Source organism: Sphaeramia orbicularis, chromosome 12, assembly GCF_902148855.1.
Source record: "Sphaeramia orbicularis chromosome 12, fSphaOr1.1, whole genome shotgun sequence".
Classification (NCBI taxonomy): Eukaryota; Metazoa; Chordata; class Actinopteri; order Kurtiformes; family Apogonidae; genus Sphaeramia; species Sphaeramia orbicularis.
In genome coordinates, this window is record NC_043968.1 from 67,652,683 (window position 1) to 67,671,393 (window position 18,711).

Genomic DNA, 18,711 nt, shown 5'->3' on the forward strand with positions numbered 1-18,711 from the left:
TGCTTTGGGGGTCCTGACATTTTAGATGCGTTTCTAGTGTGATTTTATTCAGTATAGTGACTTCTGCAAGTACCTTTGCACGGACTCTGAACTTTGCACTACCCACATAACATCCCACCCCACACACATACACACATTCATACACACTAAGACACACATTATAATACAGTAAAAGTTTTAGCTTTGACTGAGCGATGTACATTGCTTTCTTGTATGTAGTATATTGTATTTCTCCTATTGTTATTTTTACTATGATTTATATTTTAGATGCCAATTTTTATTTTTTATTTTATTTACACCTGTTTTTTGCACAACCGGGGCTGTTGCAGATCCCATTTCACTGGCTTTGTCTGTGTCATGTGACAAATAAAGATTCTATTCTATTCTACATTTTATTCACTCATGAATAGCTGAATGAATACATGAGGGAATGATACGGATTTCATCAGTGGACATATTTGTTTCACTATTTATGAGACAATACAAACCACTGTGTTTATACACCATAATTTTTTTTTTTTTTTTTTTTTTTTTTTTTAATGTTCTGAAATGCTGCCTCAAACTTCTCAGATCTCCTCACTGTATCCTGTGCATCTAGGAAAAACCATACACAAGGTCTCCCTATGACCTTATGTATGGGTGTGTGTATAGACTACACTATATCAGATGCAGTTGCAGATTGTTCTGGAAACACGTATAAAACAAACATGCATGCAGCAGAAAACACCTGCTTGTCGGTTTTACAAATAATGAAGACGGCAATAAGATAAAGACTGCTTACATTTAATAATTTGGCGTCTTATACCTCTCTTGCAATGTCACACTAACAATTTAATTCATTCTTACTCCACTATAAACAATAGAACCAATGATAGGCGTATATTCTGATTGACATTCAAACGGACCAATGGTGATAAGCCATGCAACACAGTGACCCAATAGGAAGGTCGCTGGCATGACAGTGGGATGAGTTTTGACCTACGATGGCCGCCGCCAGCACTAGCGATAATTTGACACACTCTAAATCAGTGTTTGATGTACTTCTCAGGCGTAAAAACATGCCTTTTAAAACATACTGCACTTTGGTTATTCTTATTTTTACCTTCGGACGGTGTTTTGCCGACGATGACCACGAGATGGAGGAATTTTTGAAGCGGGAGTATTCCCTGTCCAAGCCTTACCAAGGTATTCAATAAGCCATTATAACAGCTGAGTGGAAGAGTAATGCTGCTGCTCAGGGACAGATGTTTCTAGAATACTTCATTTATCCATGAAATGAGATCAGACGTGAAGTGTGCCTTTTCGGAAATGTTTAAAATTGTCCTCAACCGCTTTCATTCTCCTGTTTGAGTGTTCTTGTAGTCGTGACAGACAACAAAATAAGCTATAATGTTATACATGTACCTCGCTCATCTTTCTCTATGGTGTTTTACGTCATTAAACGCCTTTTTGAGTTTGTTTTATCATGTTGTATTTGCTCACATCAATGCTCTGTCAACAGAAATGGTGGCCTGTAGTGATTTAGACGGTTTTGACAGGTTCAGTTGTATTGTGCTTTGTCAGCTTGAGTTATAATGATGGTACCATTATGTGTGCTCAGGTGTGGGATCTCTAGGCTCCTCCCACTGGGAACTGATGGGGGATGCCATGGTAACCACTGAACAGGTGCGCCTCACACCTGACATGCAGAGCAGACAGGGGGCAGTATGGAGCCGCATCGTGAGTATAAATGTATCTGAAAACTGACAGGCATCACTAGGATCACTGTCTAAGAGCTGTTGTTTATCCAGGTTCAAAATAAAGGATTTTAGGTATTGTGGGATTTTGTGAATCATGATGGAAAGGGACAAAACTAGTGATTAAAATAACTGACAGTTTTTGCTAAATTTGGACTTCACAATTTGATGAAAATGTTATTTTGCAATTATAGAGGAATCTTACGAAGAGGAGAATGCACAGATTACTAAACTCTTTGAAGTGTGTCTTATATCCAACCCAAACACCCAAACTTAAACTATTATTTAAAAAAAAAAAAAAAAAAAAGTAAAAACTTTTAATAAACTAGGTATTAATGTGGTGACTTTACATGTTTTACATAGCATACCTCTTTGCTCAGTGTCACTAAATCCAAAATATCACCACAGTGGACTTTTAAATTATAACCTATCACACTATATAAAAATTGGTTAATCTCACAGCGTTTCACATCATTATAAGAAAGCAACAAAACATTTCCCCCTTCTGTCAAGTCACGTCTGACTGAATCTGAACAGTGATCAGTAATAGGAGCTGTTAGCCACTTATGTAAAATCCATACCAGCCTAAAACACCTGTGATTCACCAAAGTTTGCATCATAAGGTAGATTTTCTGCAGCCCACAAAGTCCACAGAAGTGGGTAGAAACTAGCAAACAAACCACTAATAATGACCTAAGGTTTCCACTTTTTCAGTTGCTACCACTGGCTTGTTTACCTAATTGTTAAACAGCCCATGTTTTTATGAATCCATATTTTTCTCCACTTTACACATTTTAAACCCCATGTTACTATCTGCACTTATGGTTTAAAACAAGCAGGACAAACTGTGCAATACATCCAAATACATGTCCCTTTTAACATGTTGTGTTTCTAGCCTTGCCATCTTAAAGACTGGGAGATGCAAGTGCACTTTAAAATTCACGGGCAAGGAAAGAAGAATCTGAATGGTGACGGCCTGGCTATTTGGTACACTAAAGAACGCATGCAGAAAGGTAAACTAAACCATATTTAACTCCATCCCACCACAGTAAGAAACTTTTTTGGTCTTATTAACATTGCATAATCATACTCAATCACAGGTCCTGTTTTTGGAAATAAGGATAACTTTACAGGTTTGGGTGTGTTTGTGGATACATATCCTAACGAGGAGAAACACCTAGAGGTAAGTTTCAGTGAGATCACTCAGATTTCAGCTGGTTTGAGTTTGAGTTCAGTGGCCATTAACAGTTTTTAATGGACAAATGTAACCTAGAGGCAAAGTGCTTTTAAGATATGTGTAACAGGGTCTTTGTGTTCTTTTGTGCAACCACTTGGAAACAGGCACAGAAGAAGAGATACACTCCTCGCACACAGGTAACCAGTAATGTATGTGTTGTATGTGGACACCAATATGTATGTGTTTTGTATTGTTTGGACTTTGTATGGCTGCTACCTTGGCCAGGTCTCCCTTGCAAAAGAGATTTCTAATCTCAATGGGACTTCCAGGTTAAATAAAGGTAAAATAAATAAATAAATAAAATAAAATAGAGATTACACAAGAGAGACCAACCCAGTCTACCATAAACCTTAAGCAGAATTGTGTCTTTGTATCTCAGAGCACAGAATCTTGCTCACTTTGTAATGATTTTGAAATGTAAATACTTGAAGATTTTGTTGTGAGTGATTAATAACACATGGTTCTGTGGTGTGACAAATTCCAAACACATTTATTTTTGCCTTATATATCACAAAATTTAAAAAAAAAATAAATAAATAATGTACAAGTATGTTGGATACTTAACCTATAGAGACCCAAACAGCCAATGGCATCCAAAACCATCTACTGATGTAAAATGTGTAATACCACTTAATTCACTAATCCTATCAATACATGTAAATAATTGGTATAAAATACAGTTTGTCATGCTTTCATGGTCATCAGATATGACCCATTTTGACATTCAGAGGCTTTGTAGAGAATATGAAAACACCATCATTTTCAGCAACATTGATTCACCAGTAAAACCTATGGAATTTGCTAAATGACAGTAGATGGAGACACTTGGTTTATGTTCAGTTGATGTTATGTTTTGCTGAAAAAGTCACTTTTTCTTCAGGTTTCTATGTTTTTGACATAATAACCCTCAACTATAATCTGAGCTTTTATGAACATCTACATGATCACTGGAGTAAATACAGGAAAAATACCAGATTTTTGCTGGAAATAAAACACAAAATACAAAGGATAACATTATAATATAAGATGATAAATCACTTAAAGTCCCAGTGCCACAAAAGTAGCGCTGGATCTGTATGGGTTAAGTTAATAGACTCTCCCATTGGTCTTTGAGATGTTTTTTTTTTTTTTATTCAAGCGTCATCATGGCCACTTTAAATGACTAATTAAATATACACTGAACAAAAATATAAACGCACCACTTTTGTTTTGGCTCCCATTTTTCAGGAGCTGAACTCAAAGATCTAAAACTTTTTCTATGTACACAAAAGGCCTATTTCTCTCAAATATTGTTCATAAATTTGTCTAAATCTGTGTTAGTGAGCACTTCTCCTTTGTCCTTTGCTGAGATAATCCATCCACCTCACAGGTGTGGCATATCAAGATGCTGATTAGACAGCAGGATTATTGCACAGGTGTGACTTAGGCTGGCCACAATAAAAGGCCACTCTAAAATGTGCAGTTTTACTGTATTGGGTGGTCCAGGGGGGTCAGAAAACTAGTCAGTATTTGGTGTGACCACCATTTTCCTCGCACAGTCTTCTTCATGAATTCTCTGAAACAGCTCTGGAGATGGCTTATGGTAGAGAAATGAACATTCAATTCACAGGCAAAAGCTCTGGTGGAGATTCCTGAAGTCAGCATGCCAGTTGCATATTCCCTCAAAACTTGTGACATCTGTGGTATTGTGCTGTGTGATAAAACTGTACATTTTGGAGTGGCCTTTTATTGTGGCCAGCCTAAGGCACACCTGTGCAAAAATCATGCTGTCTAATCAGCATCTTGATATGCCACACCTGTGAGGTGGATGGATTATCTCAGCAAAGAAGAAGTGTTCACTAACACAAATTTAGACAGATTTGTGAACAATATTTGAGAGAAATAAACCTTGTGTGTACACAGAAAAAGTTTTAGATCTTTGAGTTCAGCTCATGAAAAATGGGAGCAAAAACAAAAGTGGTGCGTTTATATTTTTGTTCAGTGTACATGTAAAAATTATTTGAACTAGTCAGTAGTACCATAAAGAAAGCTTGTAATTATGCAAGTTACAACATTTAAGTATCAGTGGAAATGTAGGCAGTTCAGGAAAATTGTGACAAGCATCATTATCATTGCTGTAGTGACATATGATAATCAAATCTTTGCCTCCTTTCTGTTCCATCTGTGACCACAAGAGGATTTTCCCCTTCGTTCTGGCCATGGTGGGGAACGGCACCATCAGCTATGACCACGAGCGGGACGGTCGCCCTACAGAGCTGGGTGGCTGCAATGCCATGGTGCGCAATCTCAAACATGACACCTTCCTGTTCATCCGATACGTCCGCCGTAGGCTCACGGTAGGAGATGCGTTGATCACTTGTCTTTAGTTAAATTCTGTAACAATGCTGCTCAGAACATAAGAGCTCTGTTTCTGCATGGCTCTCTGCAGGTCCTTAACAAGTCTAAGACCATTTAGTCCTCAATATTCTGTTGGGTTCTGTAAAGTGGCTTGAGAGTCCGATTTCAACCAGCTCTATATGTAAAGTGCCATGAAATAACTTTTGTTATGATTTAGCGCTATATATAAATAAAATTTGATTGATTGATTTATTGATTGAAGATGATCAGACATGATTTTCACAGGTCTTTGCTGCCAAACACTTATCATCACCCAATATGATTCTGCACTTACAAATGAGTTTTAAGTTGAATGGTGTTAAAAAGGTCTTCAGAAAGTCAGAGGGATGTTGAAATCTGCAGATCTTGTAAGTTTTATTTTGACCAAAGTTCTCTATAGGAATATCAAGTCAGGTATTTATAATCAGTATTTGTCAATAATATTTCTATAGTCCGATCAAAATAATTCTGATCAGAAAATTCATCTTAAGCTGTTACATCCACTGTGTTCATGCACATCAGTGTAAGTATCTCGTCATGTAAACATTGTATCCTGATTTCAGTATATTTCAGTAAGAAACCTAGGTACTTTAACTACTTTAACCCTGATAGTATCAGGGATGCTGTTATAAGTATACATCTTATCCCACTTTCTGACAGTTGCAGATTATTGCACAGGAGCAAAATGACATAACAGAAATACAAACATGACCGAGGCAATGAAAGATGTCACCACAGAAGGGATAAAGGCACAGACTTTTGTCTTTCAGTAATAAAATTATAAAAACATTTACCAGATTGCATGGGGAAAAAAATCCGAAAGCTTATTATTTGTAAAGCCATGGTGGAAAACACTATAGAAACATTAAATATTTGGATCAACATAAAAACTACTCACTGATATCTATTATGTCACAGTCACAGCTGTGGACCTTCATCCTCCTCTTTGTCCTACATGGTGACAGTGACAGAATGACAGCTGGAGGACATGTTTACCTGTTGATCTTGTCTCTCATTACTGGCAGCAGATGAATATTGGAAAGAAAAATCCACAACACGATATTAACATTTAATAGTTAAATCTGATATAAACCTAATTTTCTGTAGCCATGAGAAATTTAATGTCATCTTAAATTAACATGTTATATTGTAAACATCACAGGCTGTATACAAACAGCAGCAGCAACCGGGATACTTGTATTTATCATATATACAGGGATATGAGTATCCAGATTTCTCTGATTCGCCTCATAACTAGCATACTAGTATGGATGTAAACATAGTCAAAGACGCTGTTCCCATAACATGAACATTTACATGCCCAAAGCATTTAATTCCTACTCTGTTCGCATTTTTAAAGTTATGTTACCCCTACTCTCAAAATGGTTCTGGGAAAAATATTTCCCTTTTAGCTTACCGGCCGACAGGCCGTAAGCTATTGTCATCATGCGGTGTCCGTCGTCGTCTGTCATCATCTGTTACAAAAATTTCAATCGTCTTCTTCTCCGAAACTACAATTCCGATTGACTTCAAACTTGGTATACAGCTTCTTTATGAAGATGTCAACAAAAGTTAGTGAAATTATTAGGATCCGAATATGAGTCTGGATTTGGTGCGACTTTGAAAAATTTCTCCATTATAAGAGATAGGAAGTGGATCGGTGCAATAACTCAGTAAATATAAATGATATCAAGTGTAAATTTCTACAGTACAGCCGTGATGGGGAGATGACCAAAACATAATGGCCACATGCTGATCAGGATCTTCTTCTGGATCCGGGAACTTACGGAAAATTTAACATGGGCTCTTATGGGGAAAAAAATTCAATCATCTTTTTCTCCGAAACTACAGTTCTGATTGACTTCAAACTTGGTATACAGCTTCTTTATGATGATGTCAACACAAGGTATTGAAATTATTTCAATCCGGATCTGATTCTGGATTTGGTGCCACTTTGACAAATTTTCCCATTATAAGAGATAGGAAGTGGATTGATACAATAAATCAATAAGTATCAATGATATCAAGTTGGAATTTGAATTTTTTACAGATCTGATTGGAATATGACCAAAACATGGGCTATTTCTGTAATATAATAAGTACACATAACTGGGTGATAATAAATGGCATCTGGATACATTTCCCAAAGCTTTTAATTTGGCCGGTAAGCTACAGGGCCATTGGTCCTATTTTTTATGTTATTATGACTAGCCTTCATGCCACCAATCCTTAAATCATCTAAAGGCTTTAACCTAAAGCTTATATCAGCCACAGACCAGTTTCCTGTCAACATGTTTCTGTCACTCCTGGAAAGTAGTCATGTGTCCTGTTGTTTACCTTTACATGAAAAAAGCATGAGCAGAAACAGAGAAAGGATCGGATCTAGTATTTACTTGGGTAATATATTCCTGCTGAATGGATAATCAAAGGTTTAAACCAGCCCTTGTGAGTGATGCCTTTGCTTACCAGGTGATGATAGACATTGATGGTCAGCATGAGTGGAGGGACTGCCTGGATATCCCCGGAGTCCGACTGCCTCAGGGTTACTACTTTGGAGCTTCAGCCATCACTGGAGATCTCTCAGGTAAAGTGGTTACATATTCTAACCAGCATGTAGATGACTGACTATTGCATCAAAGGCTTACTTCACTGTATATTTATTGTCTCTGTGATCAACACTAAATACACTAGTAAGCTTAGATACAGAAACAGTGGTGGGAATGTCTGCATTTTTATAATTTTAAATGTTCTTTGTGTAACAATGGCAGGGGGTCTAATTATGGAAATAGAATATAATGTTTTCTAATTATGTTTTCTTTGGTGTATAATCACAGGACTACCATGTGGTCCCACTGTGCTTATAGAGTAGAGCTCTGAATAGACCACTTTTTCTTTTTGCATTTTATAGGAGATGTGATCCAGAGTTAAGGTGCATTGCTGTGACTTAATATGTTTGAAAGTGGAGCTGAGTTAATATCACTTTTAAAAGAGGTAGATGACCCCCACCCCCATCGGTTTTGTACATTGCATTTATACTGATTTTATCCCTTCCCTGTTATCATTACCTGTCCCACTAAAACAGTTAGTTACCTCCACCAACTAACTAAGCCATGTTATTTGGACTTAGGTCTAATGTGTACTTTTGTTGCTTGTGGAAGACACATTTTTCCACCAGATGAAATGTTAATATTAAAATAGCCAGAGTATCAGTGTAGTTTTATGTGTACAGTGAAAGAATGCAACCTATCATTTTCTCTTGTTTTTCTTTACAGATAATCATGATATAATCTCCTTGAAACTATACCAACTGACAGTGCTGCGGAGTCCAAAAGAGGAAGAAGAGGAGGAAGAGGAAATAACTATACCTAGTGTAGACAACATGGAACTACTCAGATGTAAGAGATGCTCAACATATTTATACAATATTTTCCACTTTGTCTTCATTCTGTCTGCCATTTGCGTTTTCAGTTTACACATTAGTAACTGTGGGTCAAGGTTTACATGCTTGTGAGAGGTAGGTTCAGGTTCAGGTTACTAACAGGTTGGTAAACTAGGTTTGTAATCTGGGAATCATAGCTTCCATCACTGCCTGTCGCTGTGTGGGCACAGAAGTAGTAAAGTTGGTGCAGCATTACAACATAAATGTATCTATATTTGTATGTATAATGAGGATTTTTTGGCTTTCTGATATAAAAGGGAAATACATAACAAGAACAAAATAAATAGAAAATAGCAAACTGACATAAGCCAATTTGTCATTTTAAATATTTTTACCTGCCCAGAATACATGACATTAGATGGACAAGAGCTTTGACCAACTATGAAGAGATGTCAAATGATCCTGACCAAAATGAAGCCAATACAGGAGTATCTTGAAGTTGTAATATCACTGGCACCTACTGGGTTTGGCTCTAATTGGCTCCAAAAGACCCTGACTCCCATAATCTTACATAGAACTTGTCTCAATTACTAAGTCATTAATGTTTTTCATCAGTCTTTCCAGTCGTCTTGTTTAGATCTTCTATTAACTGATTTGGTCCATGTATACATTTTTCTTCTGTCAATCAGATCTCAGGGCAAATAGAAGCTTTGTCTTTCATGTTAGGCTTTGATGGACAGGTTTGCTGTGTCATACTATCAGTTTATTTAACTAAAACTTTTTTCTTGACACAGCTCTACTGTAGCTGCCTTTAATAGGTTCCACTAATAAGACAGTAAAATTGCTTTGTTACATACTGCTAGACAAAGTTTACCATTTTCCTGAGTCCATAAACTAGTATTTAGCATTAGCTACTCCCTGACCCCACAGGCTCCTGTAGTTCAATCACTCAATCAGTCAAATTTTACATATATAGCGCCACATCATAACAAAAGTTATCTGATGACACTTTACATTTAGAGCTGGTCTAAACCAGACTCTTAGGCCAATTCACACACCAATGGAATCCTCTAGGAGCAAACCCTTGGTGACAGTGGCGAGGAAAAACTTCCTTTTAACAGGGAGAAACCTGGAGCAGACCCCACCTCTGAAAGATGGACATCTGACATGGCCAGTTAAAGGGGTAAAAGAGAAAGGGTTAAAGGAAGAGAAAGAGAGAGAGGGAGATGGGGAGACACATGGATGCACAGCAAACTGAACTATGTTAAAAACTAGAGCTCCTGTTACCAGTATAACTACCAATAACTACATCGGATATCCATAACTGCTATCACTACTACTCCAGTACTAACAGTGAATATACTACTACTGCAACTGTAGTAGTTCTGCCCCTTTTGTCCAAATATGGCCAGCATACTGGGGGTCAAATCACAAACTATTGGCTTAAAAATGAAAATTATGCCTTGTTCATGAAAAGTGCTGTGAAGAACTAGTCTGTCCAGTTGCGGTGTGGACTCTAATATCACTGACTTACAATGATTTAACAGATCTTGTTTTTCTTGGTCCAAATGTTCCTTAAGTCTCTGACTGTTGTGTCTTCTCTTCCAGTGGGTCAGACGGAAGAAGGGATGAGTGGCATCGCTATTTTCTTAACTGTGCTCTTCTCTATGCTGGGCTGCATCTTCCTCATAGTCATTGGTCTGGTGGTCTACAGCCACTGGAATGAGAGCCGACGCAAGCGCTTTTACTGATGAGGGAAGAAACATAAAATGACCTGTGATTAGTTGCGCAGTCTGTGGACACAGAAGTGAGATGCAGCTGTTGGCCTCGATAACACAAAGACCCTGACACAGAGGAGATGAATTGGGTTGCATCACCTGCTACAAAAAGCCATTCTCCGACTTTACCATTGGTTGTCATGAAGTAGTAGGAACACTTTGTTGCCCGTGGCCCCTGCCTGACTAGCGCCGAATCAGCCTTACCATTTCCACCTGTTACTGGACTTCTTCTGAGCAGCTCCATTTGATTGTTAGTGATCGCTGTATTTGATAAATATGGCGTCATCTTCAGCTATATCTAAGATTTGTTCCTCTAATTTTCAGTTCACCGAGTATGTTCATATTTAATGTATCTCTCTGGGTTTGAGCTAGCTACAGAATAACCTCACATGCAAACCAAATCTAGGTGAAAGATGCATCTGATATTCTTTGCATAGAATAAACATCTTGTACTCAATCATTTGGACTGTGTATATACATGAGAGTGAATATCCTGTGGTTGCTGTAGTTTGCATGTTAAGGGTTTTTTTATGAATAATGGCTACCACTGTTCTTTACGTGATGCTTTACCTTTTGCATTTACACTAGGGCTGGGCGATATCACCAAAAAAGCTGTTGTGATTACACACCTGTTCAGGCATTTAAAGCTGAAGAAAACCAATTATTTGTAGTTTTAAATTATTCAGGAAAGACGCAACGTAAAACTGTGAAGCATTATATCAAGACCAAAAGACACCTGTAGCTTCTGATTGCATAATTTAGTGTTGATTTTCTGGTTTTTGGGTTTTTAGACTAGTTGTGGTTTCTAAGCTCTTATTTATGGGCAGAAAATTTCAGGAATGTATCGGTAAAACGTTCAAAATATAACAGAAATAATTATAATGGTAAAACGAATTTGCTCAAGATCAAAAATAAAACATTTAGTGTTTTCAAGTGTTTTAGCTAAGAATGTGAACAAAATAACTGTAACAATGTTGACGTTGTCCAGCTCTAGTTTACACATTTTATCAACGCATGTGCTGATGACTTATTTGGTTTGTTGAAGGGAAATACTTAACTATAGGGAGATTAAATTTTTGCAGGCTTTAAGAGTATGTTGTATGTGTGATTTTATCATTGTGTTTGAGAGAATGAGTCTGATTTCTTGCACAGTTTAAAATCTATGAAATAATTAAGGTATTTTTAAAACTTGAGAGGTTGAGAAAAATATTTACAGTTAAGGGTGGATTGAGGATGTCAATGAACTTAAATGACTATTTATGTGTTAATTTATCAGTTTATGACATTTTTTTCCAGTTCCATTCTGCTGAGCAAAATGACCTTTAATTTCTGTTTATGTCAACAAACACCTCTTGTTCTTGTGTTGAATGTGTCATACCCCTTCTGTGTTTGCAGTGAATGGAGCAGTCTGGCCTCAGGCATCCTCCTCCTCCTCCTCCTCCTCCTCCTCCTCCTCCTTCTCCTCGCCAGCTGTTTTTGACATGTTTTGTTCTGGAAATTTTTCTAAGCTTCTTAAATTTTTCATGCATCTTTCACATTTTGTTTCTCACGTGCAACATGTGAGAACTTCATAATTTTTTTGTACTGTAGGCACTTTGACAACACTCTACCTTGTTTTTATTCTGTCCACTGTGTGCCTCATGTTTCTACTCATTGACCTGCATGTTCTGACGTTTTTTTTATCCAATATATATTGAACTGCCTCATTAAAGACCAAACTGATATTGTCTGTCATTGAGATATTCCTATACTTCAACATCTTTAAATATGCATCTGAAAATTCCATTTGATTGGGTCATGAAGTTGTTACTTTTAGGTGCATTAACTTCTCTATGAAAATCAAGCAACTGAGTGTGAAATAGGTCTTAAACCTTATTCATAACTGTCATGAAAAGTTTTAAATATACCTTAACCAAAGAGCATAGAATTTTACTCCAAAGTAAAGCCAAATGCATTTAGTATACTTAACTGTATTACTGCTGAAGACCCCTAGATGGTGACTCAAAGCCATAATTCCCATAGATTTACCTCAAATTTTTTAAAAATCATACTATCAGTTTTCCCTCCAGAGTCATTTAGCCTTTCTAATCTAATCAATGTGCTGCCTTTTTCAAATGTGTTGCTCCACTGAATTTTTTTCAGGGTGCCAAGTTAGACTTTTGGAGGTTTTATTTATTAAATAAGTTTATTGTTTTCCCTGCTCCACTCTAATTGTTCATTAGTTCATATGTTATTAACAATAACTTTGTGACTTTGAAACGTATATGTTTGACGTAGTTTAAACAAAGGTTTAGTGATCTGCTACGGTGGCCCAGAGGTGCAACAGCCCAAAAAATTATCCACTAGCCCAAAAAGTTATCCACTATAAGAAAAAAAAAACAGCTCAAAAAATTTTCTGCAATAAGAAAAAAAGAGAACAGCCTAAAAAATTATCCACTAGCCCCAAAAATTATCCACTATAAGAAAAAAAAAGAAAACAGTCCAAAAATTATCCACTACAAGAAAAAAACAAGAAAACAGCCCAAAAATGTATCCACTAGCCCAAAAAATTAGCCACTATAAGAAAAAAGAGAACAGCCTGAAAAATTATCCACTATAAGAAAAAGAGAACAGCCCCAAAAATTATCCACTAGCCCAAAAAGTTATCCACTATAAGATAAAAAAAGAGAACAGCCCAAAAAATTATCCACAATAAGAAAAAAAGAGAACAGCCCCAAAAATTACCCACTATAAGAAAAAAAAAAAAAAAAAAAAAAAAAAAAAGAGAATAGCCCAAAAATTATCCACTACAAGAAAAAAAAGAGAACAGCCCAAAAATGTATCTACTGGCCCAAAAAATTATCCACTACAAGAAAAAAAAGAGAACAGCCCAAAAAATTATCCACTATAAGAAAAAAAAAAACATCATCCACCTTTTCAAATAAGGGGGCGCTGTTTATCTGAAAGATCTTTTGCTTTAAAATTAAGGCCACCACACAAAATAAAAGCATTGGCCTTCAGCTAATGTGGCTATTTTTAAGGAAGTAACCCACCAGAAATGGAGGTTGGTGTGCTAAAAATAAAGTTATTTCAAAAATATTTGCATTAATATACACTCCCAGTCAAAAGTTTTAGAACATCCCAATTTTTCCAGTTTTGTATTGAAATTCAAGCAGTTCACGTCCAATGAACTGCTTGAAATGGTACACAGGTAAGCGGTGCCAGAAGTAAAAAAAAAAAAACAAAAAAAAAAAAACAATGGTAAGGTTAAACAACACTGTAAAATAATATACATTTCAGAATTATACAAAAAGGCCTTTTTCAGTGAACAAAAAATGGGTTAACAAAGCAGTTCTGCAGCAATGGAGGTTGATCAAGCCTTGAAAGTTGGTGCTACGAGGGCCGTTCAATAAGTTCATGGCCTCACCCAGAACAGAGCAACACAGACTGATAATTTATATTTTATTTTTCAACATAATCTCCATTTACAGCAATGCACTTGGTCCATCGATGTTCAAGCATCACTATCCCATCACGAAAGAATGTAACATCCTGTATTATAACAACCAGTATATCTGGGTGAGGCCATGAACTTATTGAACAGCCCTAGTACCAATTCCTACAGGTGTCCCAGTGTTTCTTAATTCCTTCCAACCCCCTCTGTCTGCATAAAAGTACTGTTGGAACACACTTTGGTACCATACTGTTGTGAGCATTATTTGAACAGTATTGTACTGCACAAAGTAGTGTGTTACTATAAAAATGGTGAGGAAAAGGCAATTAATGATAGAAGAGAGAAAGACAATCATAACACTTAAAAATGTAGGTCTTCCCTACAGAGAAATTGCCAAGGAAGTCAAGGTGTCAGTAAGTACAGTTTCTTTCACCATCCAAAGGCACTCAGAAACTGGGGGAAATGCTGACAGGAAGAGGTCTAGCAGAGCCAAAGCCACAACATAATCAGAAAACAAGTTTCTGAGTCAACAGCTGGAGTGATAGGAGACTCACAGGACAACAGCTTCAAGCACAGCTCAATAGTGGTCATAATAAGCAAGTCTCAGTTTCAACTGTGAACAGAAGACTTCCAGTTGCAGGTTTGATGGGTCGAGTTGCAGCAAGAAAGCCATTGCTGAGACTTCAGAATAAGAAAAAGAGGCTTGCCTTGGCCATGAAACACTGCCAGTGGACTACTGAAGACGGAAAGAAGATGTTATGGACTGATGAATCAAAATTTGAAATCTTCAGTTCAGGACCTTTGTATGCCGTCGAGTAGGTGAAACGATGGTTCCTCAGTGTGTGACATCAACTGTCAAACATGGAGGAGGAAGTGTGATGGTCTGGGGCTGTCTTTGGGTCTGCCAGACCTCTTCCTATCAGCATTTCCCCAGTGTGTGAGTGCCTTTGGATGGTGAAGAAAACTGTACTTACTGACACCTTGATTTTCGAGGTTTGATCAACCTTCATTGCTGCAGAACTGCTTGAAGTTGTTAACTCATTTCTTGTTCGCTGAAAAAGGCCTTTTTGTATAATTCTGAAATGTACATTATTTTTTAGTTTTGTTTAACCTTACCTTTTTTTTTTTTTTTTTTTTTTTTTTACCTTTGGAAGTTCACCGCTTACCTTTGTACCATTTCAAGCAGTTCATTGGACTTGAACTGCTTGAATTTCAATACAAAACTGGAAAAATTGGGGTGTTCTAAAACTTTTGACCGGTAGTGAAGTTTGCAAAGTGGTTAAACGATTAATTAAGGTTCCCGTATCTGTTTAAGGTTAGAATTGGGTGTTAAATGGTTAAGGTTAGGGTTAGGGTATGGTTGGGGTTAGTTTTCATTGGTAAATGGCCCTTGTGTGCACTGTGTGAAGGTTTGATGCTAAGCTAATACTAATGCAAAAAGTTGACTGTAACTTTGTGGACTACCAGTGCTTTGTTTTCATTAAACAGTCGGATTTCCCTGGTCTGCACCAGTTCTAAGTTACCTGCTAAGCGCCAGCCGAGGCGACCTGCCATGGGCCTGCACAAACGGGTTCCAGTGGGCCATAGCTGGGGAGATCCACGAGAAGGGCCCAGTTCATGTCTAGAGTCACTGCCACCAACCGCCGTATCCGACCCCCTGGACGGAAGGGGGCTGTTCTCTCTTTTTTTTCTTCTTATAGTGGACAATTTTTGGGGCTGGTGGGTAATTTTTTTGGGCTAGTGGACAATTTTTTGGGCTGTTCTCTTTTTTTTCTTACAGTGGATAATTTTTGGGGCTGTTCTCTTTTTTTTCTTATATGTGTGGCAAGAGAGAGATGGAGGATGAAGTTGGGGGACAACGCCACCTGGGGAATTGCACCCCAGGAAATTAGTAGGAGGCTCACAGGTTCGAATTAGAAACAATACCACAGGGGCACAGACGGTTTACAATTAAAACAATTTATTGAACAAAATAATTATTAAAAAGACTGCTATTAAAAAACGAATAATTAAAAAGCTAGCACGTGGCCCATACGGGTGAACAGGGCCGGGGCTTACCACTATGGCAGGGATCCAACAAAATATAAAAGAAGGGAACCGCAAACCAACACCCGTGAACTGCACACCAACAAAACTGGAAGCTTTGTGAAGAAAATTCCACCACCAGGGATCACGCTGCCACCCTAGGCCCACAGCACCTGTTCAAAAGAGAAGAGAGAACAATTAAAAAAAAGAAGGCCACGTGCTGCCCCCAACCCCACAACTAAGGTAAAGAAAAAAACAATTAATCAAACTATAATACAGAAAATTAAACAAAACACAACAACAACTAAGAACAGACAAACACTAAACCAAAAGGAAAAAAATATAAACTAGAAATTCAACTAACACAAAACTTAATAAACAAATGTTACTAAACAAAAAAATGTAGTATAATAAACAAATTAACCATACAAAAGAGAAAGGAACACAATAAACCAGGATTCAATGAAACAATATAACAAATGGAATACATACAGTTATAATAAAAAAACAACCCAATAATACGCTAACACAAAACAAATAAAGATAATGTAACAAAAGATTCAATGGAACTAATTCAATATAACACAAACAACCGAACAAACAAACAAACAAACACACTTAACACAACGGAATACAAATCAACCAAATGAAAAAAAAAGAAAACGCCGAAGAGGGGGGGTGGCGCATCCGTGTCGCTCCACACAGGGATGCGAGATTAAAATAAAATCATAAAATCAGTCAAAACAGCCAGAACAGCAGTGCTTCGGAGGGTGAAGGAAATGGCGGTGGTGGACTCTGGGAATGTCCGCCGGCTCCACAGTCACGTTACGTGCAGAGTGGAACTCTTTTCCTTAAACCCGGCTTCACCACACTGCAGCATAAACAAGAACATAATTAGCTCCGGGAGCCAGGCAACAAGGACAAAACTGCACCGACAGACGGACAACGGCGACCTACCGGTGTACACACACCCGATGAACCGCCAACAAGGAAACACGCTTCCACACGCTGTTCAGGAAATCAGTTGCACTACAACGAATGGTAACATAATAAATGAGGAGGTACTAGAATGCTTTCGCGCAACCGACCCACGGTGGATTGAAAGCGGCTTACCTTCTCAGCCTTGCCGACCAGCCACCAGCGTTGCACTGGATTTTAAAAAGAAACGCCACACAGCCAACGCTGCTGCTGATGAGGAAGAGCGAAAGGAGAGAGAGTAGTTTCACCTGCGTATATATACGGCAGGTAGCGCCTCCCTTCAATCAATGCCGATTTGGCACACGGGGGGAAGGGAGGAGCAAATCCTCCTGCCACATATGGATAATTTTTTGGGTTATTGCACCTCTGGGCCACCGCAATTTACTGTTGGTAAGCTAACAACTACCTTAACATTAGCACATCTTTTACCACTGGTGCTCCTGAAGCTTTGCCCCTTTTGGTCATGTCTGCCTCCAAAGAAACAAGATTGGCAATACTCAGGAGTCTGTGCTAGTATATTTTTTGGGACCCACTAAAAACCACGTGTTTCATCCAGGGGCTGGGCTCTACGTCCTACGTCACACACCATTTACATTGCAGACAGTGCACTTTTGAGTATCTGATTGGTTTTGATGTGTGGAAGAGAATGATTTATTTAAGGTGAACTACGAACAAGGATGCATTGTCAACTTCAGTATTTTATTTAAATAAATGTTCATAAAATATCTGAAATACCATGTTTGCCATGTTGAATACATTTACATTCATGCAGTCTGCTTGTGTGACCAGTAATACCTACAAACTTCTCCTGATCAAGTCATGATAATTTTATAATAGTGAGCAAATACTACAGATGGATTTTTGGATAACCTACATATAGGTGATGGGCCAAGTCAGTCTATCTCAGTCCATTCACGAGTTGATCGATACCTCTTCACTGTGAAGCTGATTTTCTCAAAACAAATTGCTAAAATAAATTGAATAGCCTGATTGTTTCCCAGCTGATCGTTTGCTCTGTAAAGAATAATATACAATTCTTTATGAGCAAAAGTGTGCCAGGATAAGATCCAATCAGAATTCATGTTGTTACCTCGTGTAATTGTTTTGGCCAATCGCGTAGTTCGTTGAAAGAGCGCCTTCGCAGAGCCAAAACATAAACAGTCTATAGATGCACTCATCCTCCTGAGACTACAATCAGGTATGGCTTGCTTTGTAATTACAGAATATATCTTAAATATGTGTATATTGTTGTAGTTATTTTCATAGGCTACAGACTGTGAGCCATGCTTTCCCTTCAATGCGTTACGATGGTGACAACAATAGCCGTGAAATGTCCTACTCTGTACAGCGAGTTAGCCAATAGCTCAAGTACAAACTCTAGAAAATGAAATGAAATAGTCAAAGGCATTAACTTAATATGGTTTTGTATCATTCGTTACCATTTTCATAGTTATCAGAACAGTACAAACAAGCAAATTAAAGCCCAGCACTATGTAGTATGATGGAAAAGAACCACGATTCTTGCGACCAGAACACTTTTTTTGGTTCACAGCTTGGCAAGGCACATTTGAAAGATTTTCTCTTCTCCTTTTTCTGTTACTGTCAGTAACATTTTGATTCTTCTTACATATAGGCAACCAACTGGGAGTAGATGTGATGCTCTCCTCAATGGATGGGAACCTTCCAAGGCTGAGCGCAGAATCCTAACCTTTGCACAAACATTACCCAGCTGGTCTCAGAAAAAGGGGTGACAGGGCTTTTCTCATCTG

The 18,711-nt window shown here is 37.8% G+C and overlaps 1 protein-coding gene and 1 long non-coding RNA gene across 2 annotated transcripts; one reads left to right on the forward strand and one right to left on the reverse strand.

Annotated features, from left to right (window-relative positions):
• The first annotated feature begins 976 nt into the window (after nt 1-976).
• lman2la (lectin, mannose-binding 2-like a) lies at nt 977-12,231 on the forward strand. Its single transcript, XM_030149288.1, has 9 exons — nt 977-1,185; nt 1,601-1,719; nt 2,632-2,749; nt 2,837-2,919; nt 3,078-3,110; nt 5,148-5,309; nt 7,819-7,933; nt 8,622-8,744; nt 10,337-12,231. The coding sequence occupies exons 1-9, from the start codon at nt 984-986 to the stop codon at nt 10,477-10,479; spliced, it is 1,098 nt and encodes a 365-aa protein (XP_030005148.1). The 5' UTR covers nt 977-983; the 3' UTR covers nt 10,480-12,231.
• Nucleotides 12,232-16,675: 4,444 nt separating this feature from the next.
• Nucleotides 16,676-17,516, reverse strand: LOC115430813 (uncharacterized). Its single transcript, XR_003936990.1, has 3 exons — nt 17,078-17,516; nt 16,922-16,993; nt 16,676-16,835 (listed from the first exon to the last, which is right to left on the reverse strand). It is a non-coding gene; the product is annotated as an uncharacterized LOC115430813 (long non-coding RNA).
• Between the last annotated feature and the right edge of the window lie 1,195 nt (nt 17,517-18,711).

Excerpts from the sequence above, each read along its gene's own strand:
- lman2la (XM_030149288.1), top strand. The coding sequence starts at position 984 with ATGGCCGCCGCCAGCACTAGCGATAATTTGACACACTCTAAATCAGTG. Across the intron at positions 1,720-2,631 it reads GGGCAGTATGGAGCCGCATC|CCTTGCCATCTTAAAGACTG; the intron begins GTGAGTATAAAT and ends TTGTGTTTCTAG. Across the intron at positions 7,934-8,621 it reads CATCACTGGAGATCTCTCAG|ATAATCATGATATAATCTCC; the intron begins GTAAAGTGGTTA and ends TTTTCTTTACAG.